Here is a 25,713-nt window from a genome sequence, read left to right on the forward strand (position 1 = left end):
ATGGTGTCTTCGTGTCGCTGGGAGGGGTGTTGTCAGCAGCTTGAGAAGGATGATCATTCACTCTGCTCAGCACTGCTGAGACACATTGGACATGGAGTTACTCCAGAGAGGTCTGTGCAAGGCCGTCAAGGTGATGAAGGAACTGGATCATATGTCACATAAAGAGATACAGAGAGATCTGGGTCTGTTGAGCCTGGAGAAGAGGAAGTTGAGTGAGTCTTAAATATTAGTGTAAAAATCATGTGGGAAGGGTTAAGATGAGAGTACCAGACTGACCTCAGTAGTGTGAGGTGACAGGGAAAGAGGCAATGGAGACAAATGGAAAAAGTTGAATTTCCATTTAAATACAACAGGATGCTTTTGTTTGTTTGTTTGTTTGATTGTTGTTTTGTTTAGTTGTTTTTTTTTTAATGGAGAAGATGATCAAACAATGACAAAGATTGCTCAGAGTGGTCATGAAGTCTCCATCGTTGAAGATATTCATGACCTGATGGAAGACAGCCCTCAGCAACCAGATGTAGCTGATGCTACCTGAGCTGGGGATAGAAGAGGGGCAGGGTTGAACTAGATGATTCCCAGTTGTCTGAACTCAAGTGATTCTATCTGTGTGTATAAAGATACTGTTTATAGGTAAGGATCCGTTTTACAGGACCTATTTGCTGAAAACTCTTACTGTAATTAGTCAGGAATAAAGTCAGGACAGTTGCTAATAGGGGAGATTAGTAATGAAAGTACAAGAAATTTTTAGGTTGGCAAGAAGAATATTTCATTATTTCTGTATAGACACATAATTTCTCTGGTAAAAGCTCAGGAATCTGCCTTTAAAAAGGTTTTTCTAAAGTAGCTAACAGTGCTTCTAAAATATATATTAATTTGCTTCAAATACCAGGCTTTTCAATCTAGGGTATGTTTTTATTATAATTATTCACATGTATAAATTAATGTACCCAGTGTTGCTAGACTAATTTCAAAGCTTCAGTCATATTTCAGGAATGGAGTGTTGAGGTTTCCAGAATACTTAGTGTACACAGTGTGTTATGGCAGGTTACAGTCTGATTCTTATGAAGATCAGACCCAGAAAGCTATGTTTTGTACTCAAATTTCAGTATTTTCAGCTACTTTTCAGGCCAACTTCACACCATACCAGTTTTTCATGTTGGTGTTCTGTTTTTAGCTAAACTGAAATAGCAATAGTTGTTCATACTCAAGTGCTAATAGTTTGTGGGATCTTTTGAGTATAAAATTTCATCAGAGTTGGAATATATAGAATCATAAAACCATAAATCAGCCCAGATGGGGACAGACCTCAAAAGTTCTTATGTCCCAGCCTTTTGGGGGACAGGGAGTATAACTGAGGTTATACTGTCATGTCTCACTTCCAGTGAGGTTTTTCTTCCTACTGGGGGAAGTTGGTTCAGTGAATGATTTTAACTGCTGGAACATTGTGGTGAGATGACCCTGAGCCTTTTCATCTTCAGAGAGGAGAGGCCTAGCTCATTCATTCCTCATGGGACAGGTTCTCTAGCCCTTTGTTCATCTTACTGTCCCTCCTTTGGATCGTCTCCGGCCTGTTCACGTCTTTCTTGGATTATGTGGACCAGAACTAGATATGGTACTCCAGCTGCAGCTGTGCAGCTGGGTGAATTGGAATGATCACCATCTAGATTTTGCACTTATGATAATCAACTCAGGAATCATATGGTAATTATGTGTAGATTTGTGTAAGATGTTTCTCTGAAATTTTGATATTTTTTATTTTTAATATTTTGAGTCTGCCTCTTGCTTTCCATAAAATTATGCATCTGTATGTAAATGTTTACCTGTATAAAGGAAATTCTCTATATGGCTCATTAAGCTTTGTATGGTTATTTTATAGATAAATGGCATTATATTTTCTGTTCATAAAATTTAGGAATGATCATAAGTCAGTCAATTTCTTCTCAATATTGCCATTTGTTAGTAGAGTTAGCCCTGGAGATGTTACAAGATTCAAGGTTGGACACTTGCCTAATACTGAACATGAAGGAATTGCTTGCATTATCTTATTCAAACCACTTTTTTTTTCCCTCAGTTTTTTCTTGCATGGATTTTTGTGGGCTTTCTAAGCATCTATGGGTTTTTTTTGTTATTTCCATTCCTTAAAATAAAACAAAAAGGGTGCTAGAGAAATGTCTTTATTCCTTTAAAAGCAGCATGTTACTATGCTTCTGTAGTAATCATGTCAACCTGTGTTCCAGTCTAGAAACATGTGGGATATTTTTCTCAGTTTTATGCACAGTTTTTTAAATATTACATTGTGAGATTTGTTCTGAATGGGTTGTACTCTAGCTTATATGCACTATTGTTCCTAGTGCATGTTGGATGATTTGAACATGTTCAAATGTTCACAGTTCAGGGTAGGGTTTGATTTGTAGTGTATAAAAATCTGTCAAGGTTTTCTCATTGTAGAAGCAGTTAATCCATCTGTGGATTTGACACATCTCTCTCTTGCAGGAGGAGGTGAGAGGGGAGAAGAAAACTAAAACCTGTGTTTGATTAGAGGGCGAGGTGCAAGGAGAGGAGGAAGATGAAAGAACCTCTGGTACATTTAATGAGAGTAATGGCAGACAAATTGAACAACATGTTAGAAATTCCTTAGTTATTGTCAAGAGTATCTGCTCATTTAATGTAGCCTTATTGACATTGTTTCAGAACTAATTACTCAAAAAAAGGTGTATTTTTCACCTGAGAGCACAGATACCTAGCATGTAGAAATGGAAAGTTTCTTGCTAAGGCCTTTAATGAGTTCCAGAATTCATTTCCTAATCTGATTCTTCAGTAAAAAAAATGCCAGCTGTTTCAAGAAATATTTTTCTTGAAGTTTAGCTGGCTTTCACTTGCTTATTGCTGATTCTTGTGAAAATGAGATAGGCAGTCTGTCTTCTTCTCAGTGTTAGATAGTATGCTGTTGTCACACTTCTGTCTTTTCTAAAGTTATGGCATTGTTTGCTACAGCAATTGAAACTTTTAGAAGCTTTTTTCCCTTTGTGAAATTATTTAAAGGTATTATTTGTTTTACTGTATACTCGCCTTGCTATTTCATGTTTTCCTAGTCTCCCTGTTATGACATACTGAGGTTTTAAGTTGATCTGTTTAGTTCTAGCTCAGAGCTGACATTAACTGCTGATTTTTAATGGCTTTTTTGTGCAGGTGTGTGCAAGGCAGAGGTGTGTCCTGCAGTGAACAGGTTGACACAGCTAGTGTGCTGAAGAGTGCCTGTGGTGGGGACTTTCCATGTTAGTTGGCTGGTACCTAGTCTTGTAGCACACCACAGTTCAGTTTTTCCATGCTGTTTCTGTTTTTGGGGAATTTTGGAACAGTCGAATAAGAAAAGCAGAATTGAGTCTTTGTTAGGCTTACAGGGATGTTCTTAAGTGCCTCTTAGAAAAAGAAAGCAAAAGGTGTGAATATCTTTCCCTCATGTTCCTAAAACTCAGGATCATGCACACTGGACACACAATACTTGGCTAGAAGTTACTTTCAACTTCTTATCCTAAAGGTGCATCCATTCTAGCATATATGCAGATCTTTTTCTGGTAGCAAAGTTTTGTAATGTGGAGAACTGGAAGGACTTTGTCAAAAATTAGTAACTACTGAATAATAATTAACAAGATGGAAGAAGGAGATGACTGTAGTAAAATCTAACTGAAATTTAGTTTAATCTTATCTCTGCAAATTAGTTGCATAAAGGCAGTATCACACCTTTACAGATATGACAGAAATGGGAAATAAAGTGCTGAAAGGCAGGGTCTGGATAAAAATAATAAAATCAAGAGTGCAGTTTAGGCTGGGAGAAGCTGTAAGACTGTAATAAAACTTCAGCAGTGAGTAGAAGTATTGAATGTTGTCGTGGTTTAAAATCTGCTAAGGATAATATCTGCCAGAAAATAATCTGCCAAAGAAGGTGGAAACCTTCCTGGCATGAAAAAACAACCCCTCCCTCCAAATTACTGTGACTTCAAAAGTTATGAGGCTTCCAGGCAAAAATAACGGAAAAGGAGTAACAGTTCTTTACTAGCAAATATATATAGGGGACATATATATAAAAAAACATATACACACACATATATATATATCTCAGAACAAACACCCCTGAAATTTTCTTATGTTAAGTGCCACTTTTCCCCTTTGGTGTAGTTATGACCACCAGTGGCTCCGCACCATGATCCATCCTCCAAGACTCTTCACGTGGAAGGCTTGAAAGGAGGATGGTTGATGTTAACCATCATTAGAGTAAGAAGACAAAAACAATGATTCAGGATGTTCTGTTGTGTCATTTTTCTCTTCTGCCTTCATGAAATGTCTTGAGATTTTTGTGTCTTTGATACTGAGGATTTTCCTAGTTCAAAGTAATCTTTTCTCTCTTTTGCCTCTAATTGAAACAGAGCTCATAGTCTGAGGTGGTGACAAGAATCTCTAATGAGTGAAAGGCACTAAAGCAATCTGGACTCAGCGGAGCTCTGACCATGATTCTCCAAGTTCTCCATTGTTACTACATATTTTTTTGACACACCATGGTATAGCTGAGAAGAGCCTTGAATGAAGTGGATGTGGCATTTGAAGACCGTTTTTCCTGTGCACTGTAGCTTTTATAGATGGAAATAGAAAACCCTACAGCTGTGATCAGCATCTCTGTTCGTACTAAGTTGCTGAAACTCTCTTTTGCTTCCCTTCAGCACTTTTCTTGCATTCTCTTCTCCCTTACTTACTGTGTTCCTAAGAAAAAAATTGTAATGTACGATAAGTGCAGAGTCCTTTAGTAGAGCAGCAAAGCTTTTCCCACTTGTAAAAAGGAAATATGTGAGTAAAGACTTGGTTGTACAGTGTGACATGCTTCCACACATAATAGCAGCTGCCTTCTTCCATGTGGTAAATTCACCATCTGCTAGTTCTTTGTGAATGGCTTGTTCCTTGCATGGACCTTGTGGTGTTGGGGCTGTGTTGGGGGCCAGAAGCTGTATAGCTATACTGTGCATTTACTAAAGGGATGCAGTGTAACTGCATTCCTCCTCACAGAGGAAAGGGCTGCCTGGGCCTAATGGGGTTGCTGTGACTACCCAGCAGCTTCCATGGAGCATGGGAAAATATAGGGGTCTTTTGTTTGTGTGTGGACCAGAGGTCACAGCTCTGACTGCAGTGCAGCTCATTCCATGAGGTTCATGACTTGGCATGTTGTTGTCAGCCACTCACTGTGGCAGTGGTATAGGCACCAGTCTTCTCCACACCTGTATGTTTCTTGGGTGGATATAGAAGCTCTTTGTAATGTTGAGTCTTTGTTCTGTCTGCTTGCTGTAATTAAATTGTGATAGATAGGGTTGGAGTTTTGAACATGCTGCTTTTGAAATAAACTAGCAGATGGGAGTATTTTCATACACAGTTTTGGCAGGTTTCTGAAACACAGAAGCCTTTTATTGGTATTCTCTTAGAATCGAAATAAAGAAAAGTTACACAAGTTTCTTCAAGCACATGAGTTAAACGGGTGTTCACAGAAAAAAAACCACCTGAATTGTGATCTATAATTGATAGAACATTTTATAGTTAAATAATTTCATAACATACACTTGCATAGCTACTTACTCTCTTTCAGTGCATGTCATAACAGCAATGGCATTGTTAGAGTACTAGCGGTGACTCAGAATGTCATTGAATTATGTTTGCTCAACACACAATGAAGGTAGGGGACTGTCACCATTTAAAAATGTGCAAAGCTAATGCTAGATATACAGAAGTGTTCCTAGGTAGGATTAGGCAAACAAGCAGAGGTGACTGATGAGAAATTATAGGGACCTTGTCTTTGGCAGTGATAGAGGGCGTGCATCTAAGTAGTAGTGAATTAGAACTTTGAGTGCAGACACTTGTAAGTCACAGTCACCTGGCAACTTATTTATGAATAAGCTAGGCAGGTTATTAATGTGATACCTTCCTATCCAAACCTTAATTCCTTTCATGAGACTTACAGTACACCATACATAGCAATTCCTTTTGCGTCCATCTATGGTTAGCATTGCTTCTGATTGAAAACATTAAACTTGAAGCTGTTTTGATTGTAAAATATTTAGGTTGTAGGTCTTGACTTAGAAAAGTTGGAGAGAGGGTTTCTTATGATGTATTTTTGCAGAAATACTGAGCTCAGGCTTCACTCAAATACCTAATTGGAGCTTAAAACCAAAGGATCTGGGAGTTACTTTTATTTCAGTTCAGAAGTTACAGTAGTCTGTTTGTATCCTTCAGAGTGTTCTGTTCTCTATTCTCTGATGAAGTTAGGAGTTTGGCTAGCTCTGTATTTTACTAATTTCTGTTATATTTTCTTTGGATAGCACTGACTGTTGGGTGGATATTCCTTTGTAACTGATAAAACAGCATGAGATCTTAAAATCTTTTATTAGTGCTCATTAGATTGGTCAATATCCTTAAATGAGGTTGAATACTGCAGTTCTATAAAACAGTCTTTACTGTTTGCTATCAGCATCCTTGAAGATAGTGATGGGCAGTTGCAGAGTGTGTCTTTCTATAATACTGAATACTGGTGATAGCAGGATAAGTTATAAGACATGCACTTCTGACTGTGATGTCTTTCAGTGCTCCTAGATTGTATATTGCTTGAATAAACTTTGTCTATTGGTGAAACTCTGTTCTCTGAAAAAATGCAGTGATTTCTGGACAACCATTTTGCATACTCTAATGGTATTATGCAAGTTTGCACATAAGTGTGTACTCTGTCTTTTTAAAGATGTGGAAAAGCTACAGAGCTCTCCTGAGGATATCACTTGAGCTGTTTTCTCTTGTCATTGCTCAATATTGACTGCTTTACTGTTGTTTGTATTAAATTTATTGTTAATATTTATTTCTGTGGCTAGTAGTATAGAGTAATTTGGTACATTGCACTAGTGCAGAGTGAGATGTAAAATACAGTGGTTTTTTACCATCAAAATTTAACATTTTATGTATGGGCGTAATGACACTGAATTTAATTGTCCTCAGAAATTAACTTAATATTTTTATTTTAGAAAACAAACCATTCCTTAAATGCTTTAACAGGTGATAAATATCTTCTGGTATACACTAGATATGGAAGTGTTGAATGGGACAAAATATATATAGCCTGTTCAGGGTTAAGAGACTGTAATCAGTATATGGGATATACTAATATATATGTTGCTGTCATCAGCAAGGGGGGTGTCTTTTTTTGAAGCTTCTGGACTGAAAATTGGAGCACCTAAATTTGTGTTATTGTTGCTAGAAATCCTCTTCCCTTACAGAAAAATTATTTTATTTGCATATGATCCTGTCTTTCTACTTACTCTGTAAATTTTTCATTGATAATTTGCATTCTTATCAAGACTCCCACTTCTCCATTTTGAAACTGTGCCTTTCTTTAAGTTTGGCATTGTAATGCAATGTGTCTCTCAGTAGAATTAAGACTACTTTCCTCAAGTGGGTGATAAATAGGAACAAATAAAAGCTCAGTGAACCTATTATTAGTCTAAAATATATTTCATGAAATGGAATGTTGGTTTTTTAGTCAGGGAAGTTTCTTGGGTCTCCGGGGAGTTTTATACTTCATGAAAGTCAGTCTGTCCAGGAAAGCAAAGCTGATATGTCTTGGGAACGAGCTCACTCAAGTTTGAGCTGTCCTGTGCACACTGACACACAGAATATTTCATCTTAGTCACTTCAAAATCAACAGTGTTGATTTTGCTTTATTTCCTAAAGGACCCTCCTGTTAGGGAAGATGTGTGATCCACTTCTTTGTGGACTGTCTTTGAATGACAGGTTTCTGTTCATGAGGCTGCTTTGCCCTGGAATGGAATGACACAGGCTCTTGCTAATATACCTAGGCCTGCAGCAGTTTCAAGTTTTAAACGATGTAGAGACACAACAGTGCTTCTACTGGTTTGACTTGTTTTAGTTGTGGTGAGGAAGAGAAGCAAAGGGAGCAATACTAGCAAGCACTCAGTTTTGCCAGGTTAGACAATATCTATACCTGTGCTGCTCCTAGTGTTGAAATGGTGTTTTTTGGTTTAGTTTGTCAAAGTTTTGTTCTGATAAAAGCTCTAAAAGCTTTTGTTTCCATTTTATAGAAAAAAATTGCTTTTGTTCAGATTTTATCAACAGCTCAGCTTTTTTTTTTAACTGTATGCTGTGAAATCCTTGATATTTTTGCATATTTTAGTTCAAGAGATGATTTACATGTTTTCTAGAATTGCATGTTTGTGAATTTTGCAAAACAGTTTCTGAACTGTTAGAACTAAATGGTATATGATCTGAAATGGTGAAGGATTTACATTTTCTGAAACGGCTGTTTTGAAGCTGACAGTTTCTGAGTGTAAAAATTAAAGTTTTAATCAAGCAAAATTAGGTGGAGGAGCTAATGAATTATTGTAATATGTAGCTCTGGAACATGCTGTGGCTTGGTGAAGATAATGAGAGCAATGTCTCTCTTTGAAAACTGCTCTCCATCACTTCTTTCTTGGTAAAAAAAAAAAAAAAGTTGTGCTTGATCATTTGGAGTAGAACAAGTGGTCTGACAAAGGTTGTGTAAATAAACTGACATAAGTGATTGAATGCTTGAATGGTAGCAGTAGAGTAAAGATTTCCTTTGTCATATTTTGCTGTCTATGATTGGACATGCATCAGCACTCACTTTTCATTGATAGAGTACACATTATGATGAGGAAAGGTGGTTTTGGGCTGGATGGTGGTCTGGTGACTACTGTCCAGTTCTTTGCTGGCTTTGCTGCAGCAGCATTTCTGTCAGCTGAGGAACAGTCTCATAAAATTCACTTCTCTGTTTGTGCTTTTGAAATACCCAGCCTAGACACCTGTGTAGGCTTAAAATACAATAGTCTTTTCAGTCAGGTCAGTCACCTCAGTTTCTGTTTATTCAAAGTTAACAAATTAGGGAGGAGATAAAAACTGATGATATGTGTAGAACCTCTGACTCTTAGGGTTGTTCCTTGAGAAAATAATGTTATTTGAGGAACTCTGTTGTGTTTAAAAATACTCTTTTTTGGAAATAAGTCAACTAGAAGGTTGAACTTGTAACAATGTGATAGCTTTGAAACAAAGTTTTGAGTTGTATGGGTTTTGACTGAAAAATTTTCTTCTTTTCATGGGTCTGTTTTGTTAAAGGAAACCCGTAAGTTCTGAGGACATACATTGTTACTCCATTTTTCAGGTGGTATCATGGAAAACTTGACAGAACGATTGCGGAAGAACGTCTTCGACAAGCGGGAAAACCTGGAAGTTACCTTATTCGAGAGAGTGATCGGAGACCAGGTTCATTTGTGCTTTCATTCCTTAGTAAAACAAATGTCAATCATTTTAGGTGAGAATTAAGTGTTTTATTTTGAATACTGTGATCTATCTACTTTTTGTTTCAGAGCACAAAAAAGTCAGCAGTGATTGTATTATAATGCGCTCTTTTTGACTCTTTATGCTTTCATTGTACAGCTTTTTACTAGTGTTTGATTGTTTTAAAACATGCCACTTTAAAATTACTTTATAGGGTGAAGAACTGAAGTGTGAGGAAACCAAAAATATCTGGATAGAGAAGCTTGCCTAAAGTGGTTTGAATAGATTTAAAGCACCGTGCAGTTTTCATTAGTCAGTCAAGGAGATTGTTTTGTGTCTGTTCCATAGTAATCATTGTAATTAGCACAGTTAAAGTGCCGGCACATCTGGTTGCTTTCTTAATTTTGAGGGGGGAAAACCCCACCCAAAACAAACAAACACTCCCCCAAAACAAACAACTCCCAAACAAATTTTAAAAAAAGCCACAGAAAATCCCAAAGCAAAAAACACCAATGGATTTTATGTTTAGTAATCAAAAGGTTTGCTGGGAACAGCTTTCTGCATTTGTCCTGAGCATTGTTTTCTGACTCCCCTTGCAGTGCTATATGCTTTTGAGCTTGGATTTAGTCCCTGAAGATTCATCTTTGTATGAATTTTACATTACTTTTCAGAAGAAAGAGCTTAATTCAAATTATGCATTAAAGAATCTCTTCTTGAAGACAGTACACAAACATTAAAGAAATAAGTAAACTGTTTTGCTAGAAGCCTTTGTTTTGTTAAACTGCTGAAATGGTTATGTGAGCTTTTTCCCATTAGATACCAAAATTTTAAATTGAGTTTAAGGAGATACTTTGATTATTCCCAAGTAATTTCTTAACTTTTAATATGGATGCTAAGCAAACTGTAACTGTTTTTGTTTTCTGCATTGTGTCATCTAGAAGTGTAGCAATTTTTTGTTAAAAAATTTTTTGTTCAGTTTATGCCTAGTATAAATAGTGTATGTTGTGCATAATACAAGTAATAATGCTGTTGTGTACTAGTGCATTATTTCAGTTTTCCTGGATGCTCATGCTTATATTTTTTTTTCTTTTGATTTCATTTAATTCTGACAAATGTACTGTCTTTTTCTGTGAATCAGCACTTTCTTTAGGATCATATCATATATATATATATGAATATATTTAATAAAAGGTTCATTAGGTTTATTTATATATTTATAGAGGGCTGATAATACTGTGTTTTACTGAATATAGGCACTCTTTTAAGAATTAAATGTGGTCCTAATCTCCTTTTGTTTAAAAAAAAAAATCATAGCAAAAACTTTTCTAATGTCAAGCTTCTGGGTTTTTTTTATTAATAGGATTATTGCCATGTGTGGAGACTATTACATTGGTGGGCGTCGCTTTGCTTCACTCTCAGACCTGATCGGTTATTACAGTCATGTGTCATGCTTGCTGAAAGGGGAAAAGCTCTTATTTCCAGTAGCACCTCCAGAGGCAAGTAAAATAAAAATTCTGAAGACTAATTTACTAAAATTAGTAAACATTTGTAACTTTAATCACTATGCAGAATTTTCTTTGGGAAAAAAATTTACAAAGTTTCCTGTAGTTTTGTATAGGCATATGTGGAACTATAAGAGAATAAAAATGCATTATTACTGATACAAAATAATGATTAAAAAAATTCTAATTAATAAAAATATACGATGAAGAAAATAGAGGTATTGCAGTTATTACACAATGTGGTAGTATCATTTTAAATAGACAGAGAAAAACAAGAACATACTGACTTATTGGCTAATAAAGTGCACTGTTGTAAGGTAACCTTCACTGTTCTGTGACATTTTGCATATCTAACAATGTTTTCAAATATGCGTCCTGGAGATAACCAAAGTTTCTTTCACTTACCCATCGTTAAGACAAGAAAAGTAATTAAAATGAAACAAAAACCTGCAAAAATATCCCATGTAACAAAATCCAAAATGTGGATAGAAATGTTTCTAAATATTAAAATTGTGGACATTCCCTCCACTCTAAGTGAAAAAAAAAAATAAATAAGCGCTCTCTTAGCCAACAAATTACATGTTTCCAGCTGACAGAGGTTTTGAGCTTTGGAAACATAAAACTGGCAAGGCAGATATAAGGGATGTTACCAGTTCTTAGCCTCAGAATAGCATAATGCTGGGGATAAAGTTTCTACAGTATAGAATCTACAGTACACAGTATGGAGAAAAAACCATCGTTCTCTTTTAAACCGTAGCCTGTGGAAGACAGAAGGAGAGTTCGAGCAATTCTACCTTACACCAAAGTGCCAGAAACTGATGAAATAAGGTATGTTTGAGTAATGGTAGTAGCTGTGAAGATCTCAAGAGTATTTATAAATAGTAATAATTTAGATAGGTGTTTGAATGCAAATATTTTCCAGTTGCATCTTAAACTTGACACAGTTAGATTACAGGATTATATCTCCTCTGTTCTTTGGTTGGAAATAAGAATAAGACATTTCGTTCTTAGTGTATTTGTTTATATTAATTGTAAGGGAAGGTACACTAGGGACATAGAATTAAAATTAGTAATTTATAATTTTGAAATATATTTTGTAAAGCCCTTGATTTTTACCAAAGGGATGTTTATCTAAGAATTCTGTATGTGTGTGAAAGAAATGAGCTAGGTTTTTTTCTAGACTGCCACAGAATTATTAGTAGATGTGTAGCTAAAGAAAACAATTCAGATCACTAGAAAGTAAAACCTGAGACTTGATTACTTAAAATTTAAGTATGGAAGAAGTGAGCCTTTCAATACAAGACCATTTTCTGGTTTCTTGGGATTGATACTGCTTTCTTGAGATAATATTTTTCCAGATTAAAAAACAGGAGGATTTTAAAGTGATTTGTGGTGATTTCTAATTTCTCTGATGAGACAGATTTCATAAGCTGATGTCATACACCAGTTGAATTGGGAATTTTCCTAGGTTTAGGATTATTATCTTAAAATGTATAGAAAGATACCAGAGCTTTGTATCCTCATTTGGATGGAAATTTATTCCAAGACTCACTGTCCAGTCTGATCCTTTAAAGGATGGTATGAGGATATTTGTTTTTGTAATTATATGTTTTAGTAAGATGGTAGGATTGGGAAGGGACTCTCTAATGGTACATTGCAACTGAGGCTTCCTACTGTGTGTGATAACAAAAACAAAAAAGGGTCTTTTATCTGCCTTATTCCACCTATCAACTTAAGAGGAAATAGCATTTTGTTGTTTGCTATCATAACAAAAAATGTAGGCAGTTAAACGTTTTCTTCCTCTTTTAGGATAGAACTGAAATGCAAAGCTGGTATTTGGGTTTTGAGGTCTACATGGCTAAAATAGTTCTGTTCATGACATAGCTGAGCCCAAAGTTCTTAGTTCTTCTAGATCAAATTAATGTGCTCTTGAAGAAAGTATGTATTTCAGAGAGTATTGATTTAGAATTTTAATACCATAGTTAATATTTATTAAGTTTGAAGTATTGCTGAGTTAATTTCACTGTATCTTCCATGCAGTAATTCTACAGTGATGGTTGGGTTGTTGTTTGTCACCTGTTAAAGTTGAATAGCAGTAGAATTTATTCTTTATTTTCGATTGTGGTTGGTTGCTGTTTTTTTTCTGTTAGCCTACTTCAGATGGGAGCCATGCTGTAGACAGTTGCTATGAGATTTTGAATTGAAATGATAGTTAATGAGCTTCAACTCTTTATTGTTTTCCTGTACATTGATGCAGCATGAAACATGATCAAAAATTCTGTGCTGCAGTGAAAGGTTTTCATGTGATCCGCGTTCATGTTCTTTAAGGAGTAACTTACACTAACTAGTTCTTCTGGAAATGAAAACTCCTTTGGACCAGGTGCTGGGTCCTGCACTTTGGTTACAATAAAACCCTCTGCAGAGCTACAGGAGGAAGAGTGGCTAGAAAGCTGTTCAGTGGGAAAGGACCTGTGGGTGCAGCTCACCAGCTGGCTGAAGATGAGCCAGCTGTGCACAGGAGAGTCAATGGCATCCTGACCTGGATCAGCAGTGGTGTAGCCAGTAGGATTAAGAAAGTGATTCTTCTTGAGCCTGTGCTCAACACTGGTGAGGCCACACCTTGAGTACTATGTGCACTTGTAGGGCATTCAATTCAGGAATGACATTGAGATCCTGGAGTGTGTCCAGAGAAGGGTAATGGAACTGGTAAAGTATCTGGAGTACAAGTCCTATTAGGAGTGGCTTCAGGGCCTCAGCCTGAAGAAAACGAGTCTCAAGGGAGATTTCATTGCTCTCTACAACTCCTGGAAGGAAACATGTAGCCAGGTAGGGTTCATCTCTTCTGCCAGGCAACCAGTGACAGGATGAGAGGATGTAATCTTAAATTCCCCTTTAATCTACAGGGCAGCTCTAGGCTGGACATTAGGGGAAAATTTTTCACAGGAAGGGTGATTAGACATGGAAATTCTACCCAATTGAGGTGGTGGAGTCACTGTTTCGGAAGGTGTTTGTTTAAGGAAAGAGTGGATGTTGCACTTAGTGCTGTTTGGTTAACATGTGGTATTAGGTTGTAGGCTGGACTCAACCTCAGAGGTCTTTTCCAGCCTGTTTGATTCTGTGGTTCTCTGATTCTGAATGTTAGTGCTTCTTATGCTTGTAGCTAATTGCATGGCATCTCTGGTAACTGCTCTGCATTCTCTTTGCATCACTTGTATTCATATGTGAGAACATAATGAATAAGTATTCCACAACTTACATTATGCAAGGTAATTTTTCAATGAAAGGAATATTATTTTCTTGTAAACTACTAAGGGTTATTTTACTTGTGTTTAATTGATAAAAGAACAATATTACTATATTTTAATATTGCTGTGTTATTTTTGTTTTATACATTAGCACACTTTGAAGTTGACAGCACTGAAGTATGTATTAGATACTAGACATTATTCAAAAGTATGAAAACTTGTATATGGTAGCCACCTAATTGTGAGGCAAAATACACATGTGCTTGGATTATCAATTCCTGCATTTTTTGCAAATAGGTTTTCCCAAGTATTTTATGGTAATCATACTCAAGAACTCATTGTGTTTTTAAACTTTATGTTATGATAATATCCCTGATTTAAATCTTGCTGTAACCCTCTTCAGTTTCCTTAAAGGAGACATGTTTATTGTCCATAACGAATTGGAAGATGGCTGGATGTGGGTTACAAACCTACGGACAGATGAACAAGGTCTTATTGTGGAAGACCTGGTAGAAGAAGTGGTAAGTAATTTTTGTATTCAGATTTCTTAAATGAATGGGATTTTTTGATAAAATAACATTGAATAAAAACTAGTGACATTTAATTGCCTGTTTTTCTAATTATACTTTTCTAAACCTAGTAAACTAATCTAGTAGTTTCTAAAATAGTAAAACAAACCTTTAATCCTGGTTTGCTATAAAAAAAATAATTATTCATGTATTGTTCAAGCATAAGTACAAATGAATGGTACTGTAAATTTACTAGGCATTTCTCTAAAATCTGTTATGGTGAAGAATCAGTAAATTGCATTTCTTTCTTTTTAATTGCCATGGAATGTTCACTAACTCAACAGAATGTAATTTTGCCTTGTGGTAGATCTTTCTCTTTATTCAAGGATGGAATTTGGGTTAAAAATTCATTGGTGAGAAGCAAAAAAGGAAAAAATAGGTTTTTTGTAGTATCTTCTTACACAGTATGTATGTTTTGCTAATAGCAATGTTACTTGAGATGCTTCTCATAGATGACCTGTGTCAGAATGTGAATAGCTAAGCTGAAGTGGTGGTACTAGGCTGTTGATCTGTAGACTGATAGGTCAGTGGTAATTTAACCTTCAAAAGGCTGAGAAGGTTGAAACTCTCTAAAAAGTTACCACCCCTAAAGGACTTGGATCATGACTGAAGTAAACATCAGAAATAACTTTTTAGCTGAATTTTAACCTAATGAATGAAGAGGAAAACTTTTCATAGATCTGCAGTAAGTCCTGTAGTTAAAAAATGCCTCAGGCTTCTAAATATTTTTTTTTTTCCCTACAGAAGGTCTTTATTTTTTTTTTTTTTTTTGAAATTGAGTTGTATTGTTGTCATTCACTTGATATGTTAATTTTCTCATAGGGAAGAGAAGAAGATCCCCATGAAGGCAAAATGTAAGGATTTTTGTTTTGTTGTTTAAAAGCAATCATAACTGTTTGTAAACTTCCACTATGGGATTTCTAAATTTTTGAGAAAGTGACCAAAGAGATTTAGTTTTTAATCTCAAGACTTCCTTATATACTAGCTGCTGCAGATGCAGGGATAATTAACATGTAAAAATCCTAAAATAGATATGTCTGTTACTAATGGGTATTGTAGTGCTGAAATCTTAGATGAGGCCATGTATGATCACTTTCAGTCAAAATATGCACAACCGGAGTATTTCTTGAACACAGTTACCTTGAAGATAACTCTAAATACTGTGCCATAGAACAGTGTCTTTATTTGCCTCATGGGGGGCATTGACCTTCTGGAGGGTAGGAGGGCTCTGCACAGGAATCTGGAGAGGCTGGGTCAGTGAGGCCAGTGGTATAAGATCCCACAGAGCCAAGGGATGATTTCTGCCCTTGGATCACAACAGCCCCTGCAGTGCTACAGGCTGGGGCTGTGGCTGGAAAGCTGCTCAGCAGAAAGGACCTGAGGTGCTGGTCAGCACTAGCTGAACATGAGCCAGTGTGGGCCCAGGGACCAAGAAGGCCAGTGGCATCCTGGCTTGTGTCAGCAGCAGTGAGGCCAGCAGGACCAGGGCAGTGAGCGTTCCCATGGATACCTTGAGTTCTGGGTTCAGTTTTGGGCTCTCACTGCAAGAAAGACATTGCAGTGAGTCCAGGGAAGGGAAACGGAGCTGGGGAAGGGTCTGGAACACAAGTCTGGTGAGGAGCAACTGAGGGAGCTGGTGGGGCTCAGCATGGAGAAAAGGAGCCTCAGAGAGAATCTCATCACTCTCTGCAGATGGCTTGAAGGAGGTTGTAGCCAAAAGAGGTCTCTTCTCCCAGGTAACAAGTGATAGGACAAGAGGAAACTTGCTCAAGTTGCACCCAGGGAAGATTAGATATTAAGATTGGATATTAGGGAAGATGCCTTCACTGGAAGGGTTGTCAAGCCCTGGAACAGGCTGCTCAGGGCAGTGGTAGAATTGCTGCCTCTGAAGGGATTTAGGTGGTGTGTAAATGTGGCATCTGGGACATGATATAGTGATGGATTTGGCAGTGCTGTGTTAAGGATTGCATGTGATGATCTTAAAGGTATTTTCCAAACCAAAAGATTTTGTGATTCTTATAATACTTAAAAGTTTGAAGAAAAAGTCACATGACTATAAGTTTCCTTCTATTTGCTTAAATATTTCAAAAAGTTTTAAAAATTGAATGGAACTTACAATCAACAGGGTGTTGATATGTCAGTCTGTTGATAGATTACATTTACAAGTGAAGATGAGTGGCAGATAGTTGTGAAAAATGTCTAGTGCCTTGATGAATTAATTTGATATCCTCATTTGTCATATTTGTGCTTGCTGGTTTTTTTGCTGTTTCCCACTTTGCAAGAGGCTGGTGGCAGAAGGAGGTATTTCAGTGGTCTGTTTGGTTTACTGTGTTCTTCAAAGCAATTCAAGCGTATGGATGTCTTCAAATGTGGGAATTTTATATTTGGAAAGTAGCTTTTAGGAGATGCCTGGAGATTTGATTGTTTTTCAGCAGTTGTTTACCTTTCAGAGGAATCCATAAATTAATATCTAAAGGTAGTATAGAAAGAAAGTTTGAAATTTGAGTGTTTTCTGATATATAAAAGCACCATGTCTTTAGCTTTCCTTTAAATAAAATTATTAAGTTGTAGCGTGTCAAACTTTTCTGAATAGTGGTATCAGGTGGAGACTAGGCACAGGCTGTGAACTTTTGTGAGGTACTGCTCTGACACAAGACTGGGAAAGTACAAGGTGTGAGACCAAAGCAGTTTGTATCCATTAATCTAACAAAGCTAGATTTCATTTCCACAGCTCTGGCAAATTTGAGTTTGAGATTTTCTGTATGTGTTTAATTTCTTGTTTGAGCTTCAGATTTCATGATTCTAGTACGTTGCTGTGTGACTTCAAATAATGCCTATCAAATTATCTACTTTTCGGACAATTCATCTCAATCTCTAAACACAATTGTATTTCAACATCAGCTCCAAGTACTGGATATTTTTATTGGAAGTAATTTATTTATATACCTATTAGTGTTAGTCTTTTCATGCTCTTGGTAGAAGAGAATCATTAAGTAACATAGACATTGATTGTCTCATCTATATATATTGGGTCTTTTTAAATAAAGATTAATTCATAGGTGCCAGAGCCTTGGATGTCACCACAACCAAAAAAGAGAGCTGCTAGTCTTGCTTTCTAATTTTTCTCTTCATCTTTGTTAAGATGGTTCCATGGGAAGATCTCCAAACAGGAAGCTTACAATTTGCTGATGACAGGTATGTGTATTTCCGATGTGAAATAGAGTGAAATGGCACAAAGTGATCCTGTTAATAATAAACTGTGGCAAAACTTTCTTATATGTATGAAAATATATGAGTGATTTAGATTCCCCAATCCCTCTGGATGCTACTTCAGTAGAACACTACAGGGGAAGAAAGCTTTTGTGGTTATCAGAACTGAGTATATTCTTAAGTAAAGTTAATTAAATAATTTTTGATCTAATTAATTTTTAGATTATTGTATGTGGAATCAATTATTTCTATTTCATAAAGCAAATATTTCTTTAAATGAAAACAGTACTTCTGACCCATATTGTTTAATACCCTACTTTAAATACTGGAAGCGGGGTTGTGTTATTTTGAAAATGTTACCAAACTTTTTTTTGTATGCTGTTTTAAGAGTTGGCAAAGATGTGGCTAGGTTGTGGGCTACAGCTGAGCCATTTTTCATTAATTCTGGTGGTTTAGTACTAGTTCCTCTAGTCTCAGATCACTCTTAGAATTTACCTTTAAATGGTTTGTATTTCTTCAAGTGTGCAGTTCTTCCTAGTTTATATAGAAATAGATAGTAAAGGTCTATATATATCACTAAGAAAATAACACTATTATTATGTCTTTTCAGTTGGTCAGGTGTGCAGTTTTCTTGTGAGGCCTTCAGATAATACCCCTGGTGATTATTCACTTTATTTCCGGACCAGTGAAAATATTCAGCGTTTTAAAATATGTCCAACGTCAAACAATCAGTTTATGATGGGAGGAAGATACTATAATAGGTGAGTTCTTATGGCAAAAGGAACTGTGCATATTTTATGCTTGCATAACTTGCTCCTGATAATTATTAACTACTATGATTTTAGGACTGTCATTTCCTTTACACAAAAAATTTTCCCTAATTTTCTCGGTAGTTACATCTAACTGAGCAAATTCTTACAGCTTAAATAGCCCAAGTGTAACTTGTTTCTCTTGAAGTATTTGTGCTTCTGCCAGCCAGTTGCTTCACTCTGTAAATTGTGGTTTGAATGGATCATGTGGAACCATAAAGTGTGTATCTGTAATTAAGAGATTACTCTATTTGAAGCAGCCTGGAAAGCTTCTCCATGTGTTCTTGTCTGTTTGAAAAGGGGAAAATAAAAATGCTAATTTTATCTGAGACAATCAATAGTTTTCAAATAATGGAAATAGGTATTTACAAGAAAGGGGAAAAACACCTTCATTGTTGGAAAAAGTTACTAAATTGCACTGAAATATGTACATGGTACTTGGAACAGAAGTATGCATCTGTTCATTTAGAGTGAACAAACTAAAGATGCATTTCTTTTGCCATTGGTGGAAAAATACAGAAATTTGTATAAGAAGAAAGAAATAATGAGGTGTTTCCCCTTTTGTGGGAAAAACTATCTGTACAATTCCATCTGTGATAGTATTTTTTAGAATTGTTGTATCTGGAAGATTTTTAAGTAGTGAAAACTCACTTTCCTGCTTAAACAGAGGTCATTGCCTGCTTAAAAAAAATCAGCATTTTTCCAGTCATGTTCACCTAGAGCTAGGGCATTTTTACCTCAATAGAGAATTTCAGTCACTTCCAGCTTGGCTTTTGAGTGGGTAGGGATTCAGCAGTTGAAGTCTGAGAAAATGTCAAGATCTCCTCGAGTTCAGTGGACTTTTTCATATGATTTCACTCACATGATGCTGTGAGGCTAAGCAGTTGGATCCTTATGAACCTATGCACATTTCATACCCAGGCAGCTTGAATACCTTCTTCATTAATCAGTCTGGCATCCAATCATTGAAAACTAGGCTAGCTGCAGGGTCAGCCTTTCATGAAGGTAAATTCCAATTTCTAGTTGCATGGCTTACTAGGAGGATGATAGGCCAGGAGCCCCCCACCTTTGGTGATGTCAAATTAATCATCAAGTTAGAGGAACTCTTATTAGTCTCAGATGGGTTTGTAGCATTAAATAGTATACTTTGAGAAAGTTACTACATTGTTATTGCTTCAGATTACTTTATAATTCAGGATTCACTTGGGGTGTAGATTACATTTGTCTGAAAATGATTTTATGCAGTTGAACAGAAAACAAGATTTTAAGGTTAAGCAGCAATAAATTCTGACCAAGTGCTTTAAGAATTTTTTTTTAGTATTTTGGTGTGTAGTTTGCAGAAATCTTCCTCAGTGTGAAAGAAACGCTTTGTTTTGTTGTATGTTTGGAGAATTATCACTACACACTTAAGCTCACATTCAGTTCTACTTACTGTGTATATCAGATTGGTAAATTTGCTGGAAGTTCAAACATATAATGAAGAATGCAGCCCTTAGGTGCTCCATCAAGGCTTGGAGTTCTAGTCTATATGTTAATCCATCTACAGAAGGAGTTTTTAAATACAACTGAGTTTATTCTTCAGCCCCTATTACAAAATTGCAGAAATTTTGCAGGCACCTGCTTCTTATCTTGAGGAACTCCTAATGGCATTTTTAATTGAGAAAGCAGAAGGTCACTGATTTGATGAGTGAGAAAATTCATACAATGCTGTTTTATTGATTAGAAAATATTAGTAGTAGCTATTCAACCCATGAAATATAATGAGTCATTATTTTTTGTAGTGTGGCAGTTGAAATTCTTATGTGGAAAACAGCATATGCAGACAGCATCTCAGTAAAAACTGAAATTAATTACTCAATTTCATTAAAACAGAAAGAAATGTTAATCTAATTTTATGTACCTGAAAAAATACTTCTGGGAAGGTCATTGTATCAAGTTTGCACTAGTTCATTGCTTCAGAATGAAACAGAAAAGCCAACCAAGATGCCTTCATATAGCTTTTTTTAGGAGTTTTTGAGCCCTGCAGTATCAACTGTTGTTCCTGTGTTCCACACATGCCTTATTTGTATCTGTGCACCCGCAGCTGTGTATATTTTATCTACTTAATTATTTAGCTCTTTTATTAAATTGATATTTTGCATGTAAATTATTGATTTCTGTTGGTGTCCTTATTGTTATTCTTTATTAAAGTGTACATTTCAGTAATGCAAAAGTAAATTAGAGCAACTTAAATGCCTTGGGTTTCAGCTTGTGTCAATCACTGCTTCTCTCCTGAGCCTTCCAAGTGCAATTGCAGTCTGAATCTGGTAACTAGGATGAATGCTTCCTTGTGGAGGAGTGTTACTGACATGAGTATTTGAAGTGATAGCTCAGTGATGTCCAGTCATAATCTGTATAAGGCCTGCTACAAACCTTTTCTGTTTTCTCTTCCTGTCCTCCTAGAAAGAGATTGCACTTCACTCAGAGTATGTCCTATTCCACTTAGCTAATTACTGTAGGACTTACTTGGAAAATTACTGGCAATGAAATAGCAATTTTCAGCCTGGTTGGAAAGTGGGTAATGCACATGTACTACCTGAATGTGGAAAGTGAAGTGTCCTCATTTGACATTTTAAGCAAGTCCTTAAAATATTTTGCAGAGTTTAGTATTAATACATTCTGAATACTGTTTTGTGAACTTTCTTGACTTCAGTATATTAGTAAATCTTCATTCCGACAAATAAGATTATGATGATTAATACTTCATTTTATTAAAACTTCGAGGGAAAGTTTTCTGTGGTTTTGTGAAAAAAGCAGATTCTCAATCAGTGGAAAATTCATATGTTTAACATTTCAATATTCTTTTTCTTACTGGAACAGTATTGCTGACATCATTGAGCACTACAGAAAAGAACAAATTGTTGAAGGATACTACTTAAAAGATCCTGTTCCAATGCAGGTAGGATTTAATCTCTGAGCCTTTCATGTTGAGTCACAGACTGAATCATTATCAAATCATTTTATGAACTAAATTACAGCAGAGATACCAGAGGTAGTTAAACAGCATCATTGCCAGTAGTCAGTCATCAACAGTTTCAGTGTTTTCAGCTCATCTGTTTCTTTTGTTTTATCCTCAAATACATACACTTATTGAATACTGGCTTGTAGTCAACAGAAAGTATGGTAAGCTCTGTCTCTGCCTCTAGCTGTGTTCCTGGGCCCATGGTTTGCTTTAATCCCATTTTAAGAGGAACCAGTCTGCCCTTCTCTCTTCTGTGTCTGGGGTTTTTCTCCTGTCACAAGAAGCCTGTAAAAACTAGAAACTGAAAAGCTTCAGGGATAGTTGCAGGGCTGGGACTGCAACACTTGTTCTGAAGTGCACTTGCCCCATAGCAGAAGTTGATTCTAAGATACCACCAATAATAAGCACACCACATCATTTAGCTTTTCATGAGCTTACAGCTAGTTACAAAATTTACATGCCTATTTTTTTCTTTTTCTATTCCCGAGCTTTCCTGTTTCAGTGGAAATGGGAAATTTGCTCTTCCTCTCCTCCCTAGAGTTGCAGTCAATTCATACCCCTCTGTGGGGTAATCTTTCTTATTAATATGAAAGCATTTCCTCTGTTCACCAAGCTAAGCACACAGAAGCTGATCCTGTCTCTTTGTTGTGTTTACATAAGTTGCCTTGCTGCTATCAGTTTTGGTGTGAACTCGCCTTTCTTGAACATGTACCAGAACAATTTAGGGTAGTACCATGATACGCATAATTCCCTTTCCCCCTGGAAAGCACTTAATGAGTATACATGTAATTTTCTGTGGTGAGTTGACCCTGGTGAGCTGCTAAGGACCTGCACTTTTGTTTGTGCACTCCCTATTCCTGTGGAATGAGGCAAAAGCAAAAAAAAACGTCTGGGTTGAGAATACTGTTTTATAAGCAAAGGAATGGGTGATGCAAAGGCAATCACTCAACACCTCTCACAGGTAGACTGATGCTCAGCTGCTCTGTGAGACCTCTCTGTGCCCACACGCTTATTGCTGATCACGACAGGGAATATCCCTGTGATCAGTTGCCATCATCTGTTCTGGCTATCTCTGCTCCCAGAATCTTGTCCACCAAGTCACCTCTCTGAGGAAGGGGGCAGAGTGGGGAATGGAGAAAGTCTTGACACTATGCAGGTACTAATCAACAAGAGCCAAAACACTGGTGTGTAAATGATATGATTCCAGTCACAGAACCAAAACACAACACCTTAGGAGCTGCAATGACAGAAGTTAAGTCCATCGTTGTGAGACCATTATGTTGGCATAGCCAACAATATCACAGCCCAGTCCTCCAGTGACTCAGCTATTCATGTCTCATTTTCTCTGTCAGTGTAACTGCTCTGTTGTACTAGGAGATGTATACCTTGTTATTGCAATCTTTCCTACACTGCTAATTGTGGTGTCTCCTGGGTGCTTCCCCATTACCTCCTGTTAACTTGTGCTCAGTATTGTGAGCACAGAAAAGCAAATAGGAAATTTGGGAATTGGGTCAGAAAGCAAATAGGAATTCTGAGACTGCTTCTTGGAAAACTTCTTTAGTAATTTTCTTCATGCTCCATTATTCCTCTTTAATCATGGCAGTAAGTATTCATTTTAGCTTTTCATATATGCGAAACTTACAGTTTCTGTATGAATAAACTGCATTGACTCATTTTCCGTGTGAGAGTACTTCAGATTCTTTTAACCTAGCCAGATACACTTGTGACTTTATTTAAAAACTTAGTGCTCAGTGGTGCAGTTAATGTTTAGCTTTGTGTTACCTCCCTTCCACATTGCACCATGCTCCATGTTTTTGAGGGGAAAAAGAATTAAAAATCTGATGGAATTCCTGTGTCTGATGTAATACTTAAAATATTTGTCACTAGATGTCTTGTTTTGTGCACTACTCCTTGTGTACTTATGTTACAGACATTATCTTAACAGATAATTATGTTAATGATGTTATGTTACATTATCATTTCGTAACATATAGATACAGCTTCCATTGTATGTCCTATAATTCCTATTAATATTACCAAAATATTCTTCATCTTTCTATTTTTGTTTTCATCAAAATTGTAATTCTTGCAGATATTTGCGCCGGAAGAAAGATAGAATATTATGTAAGAGCCAGTTCATATTTCTCTTTTCATCTCAGCGATGTCCTTACTACGTTATAGTCCTGCTTTTATTGTTTTTTTTATGGCTAAAGAGCTTTTGTTGATCAGCTTACTTAGTAAGGTCAGACCTGGCTTGGGTTTTGATGATACTTATTACTTGCATTTCTAGATACTCCCATTTTTGGTATGAATTTATCTTTTTTCTGTTTCCTGTTTCTGCTTTCATCTGTTGAGTTCTGCTCAGTTACAGCATGTGAGTTCTAATGTGCCACTTTGAGAAGGTTTTTATTATGATCTGCACCATTTTTGTTGCTTCAGAGTTTGTCCATGATTACTCAGGCCTATGACCTTTGGTAGAAGACAGAAGCTAGATAAACCTTCAAAGACTGGCATAAATTTTAACAAAGTGAAACCACAGTGAAAGGTCACGTTTTGGGGTTTTGTTTACATGAAAAGGACTTACTTTGTCCAAGTTGCTCTATATTGAAAACTCCTATTTTCTTTCAGTTTTGGAAATAGGGAAAGAGTTATAGTACATTTCTAGCAAGTGTATTGTATGAAAAATGAATGCTTTAGTAAAATGCTTGAGAGACCAATAGTACCACTCATTAAGGTGATCCTAATCTCAGCTTCATAGGATGCATTTTTTTAATGGCAATTTCAGAGCTTAAAGTATGTTTTTCTGATATGTTTTCTAGCACCAAGAACAAGTGCTTAATGATACAGTGGATGGAAAAGAAATCTACAATACAATTCGTCGGAAAACAAAGGATGCTTTTTATAAAAATATTGTCAAAAAAGGTTATCTTCTGAAAAAAAGTGAGTTATGTTTGCCTCTTATTTTTTAAAGGAAGAAAAAAAGCAGATAAGGGTCATAGAATCATACAGTATCTTAAATTGGAAGGGAGTCATAAAGATCATGCTCCTTGCAGGTCTACCAAAAGCTAAACCACATGACTAAGAGCATGATCTAGATACTCCTTAAACCCTGTCAGGCTGTGAGCGTTTCCAGCATACCCTGTCCAAGGACCAGCCACCTCCTCACTGAAGAACTTTTTTCTAAAGTCTAATCTGAACTTTCCCTGATTCAACTTCTTTCCATTTCCTTGTGCCCTATTGTTGGTCACTAGAGAGCAGAGATAAGCACATCCTGGCTGAATTTAGTGAGTTTAGCAGTACTAGAACGAAATTGAAGTAGGCAAAATGTTCTAGAAAGTGTGTAAGGAGTATGGAAGATCTCTTTCCTTAAGTAGCAGATGAATAGAACAGTGTAATACATGAAATTATATGCAGCGTAAAATTTATGGTTGGCAGTTCTGAAAAAATCAACACAGCACAAAAACTAGGCATTCTTGTCAAAGGTAGCATTCAAAATCATGAAATGAAATATATTTTCATAAAGTGTGGTTAATATGGAACTCACTAAGTTCTATTTGATAGTTTTGAGAGAGCTAGAATAGTGTAAATCTGTACATTCACTGCAGACAACAGCTGGTTTAATTTTGTTATTCTAAGTCAGGTTGTATGTTTTCAATCTTAAATATAAAATGCACAGTCTGCCATACAAAGGATATAGTGACTTTTTAGGTTCTAACGCTGACAGCATAACATAAACTAAGCACATTAAAAGCTGGCTTGGCTTATTTCAGTGTAATCTTCAGTGTTACTCTTAAGAATTTCCATTGAACAAGTCTGAAGTTTTGAGAAAGCTAGTCCCTTCAGACTGTTGTATTTCTACTTTTTGAAAAAATCAGCATTAATGGACATAAAAAAAATATATCAGTATCAAAATTTCTGCAGATGGACAAGAAAGATAAGTTACAGGTGGTATTCTGGATAGTGACCAAATGCAAGAAAGAAGGTAAGCGTTTACATACAGCCTAATACAAGAGACATTAAAAAACCCCAAACCACCCCTAACTA

At 36.3% G+C, this 25,713-nt stretch overlaps 1 protein-coding gene across 1 annotated transcript in view; it reads left to right on the plus strand.

Moving 5' to 3' along the window:
• RASA1 (RAS p21 protein activator 1) overlaps window positions 1-25,713 on the plus strand; it is a 53,554-nt gene that overhangs the window by 6,380 nt on the left and 21,461 nt on the right. Inside the window, exons 2-10 of the mRNA XM_056513263.1 lie at window positions 9,218-9,367; window positions 10,694-10,829; window positions 11,593-11,663; window positions 14,484-14,601; window positions 15,472-15,503; window positions 17,792-17,844; window positions 18,470-18,620; window positions 21,528-21,606; window positions 24,489-24,609. Coding sequence (XP_056369238.1) covers window positions 9,218-9,367; window positions 10,694-10,829; window positions 11,593-11,663; window positions 14,484-14,601; window positions 15,472-15,503; window positions 17,792-17,844; window positions 18,470-18,620; window positions 21,528-21,606; window positions 24,489-24,609 — 911 coding nt within the window. The remainder of the gene's footprint in view (window positions 1-9,217; window positions 9,368-10,693; window positions 10,830-11,592; window positions 11,664-14,483; window positions 14,602-15,471; window positions 15,504-17,791; window positions 17,845-18,469; window positions 18,621-21,527; window positions 21,607-24,488; window positions 24,610-25,713) is intronic.

Source organism: Oenanthe melanoleuca, chromosome Z, assembly GCF_029582105.1.
Source record: "Oenanthe melanoleuca isolate GR-GAL-2019-014 chromosome Z, OMel1.0, whole genome shotgun sequence".
Lineage (NCBI taxonomy): Eukaryota > Metazoa > Chordata > Aves > Passeriformes > Muscicapidae > Oenanthe > Oenanthe melanoleuca.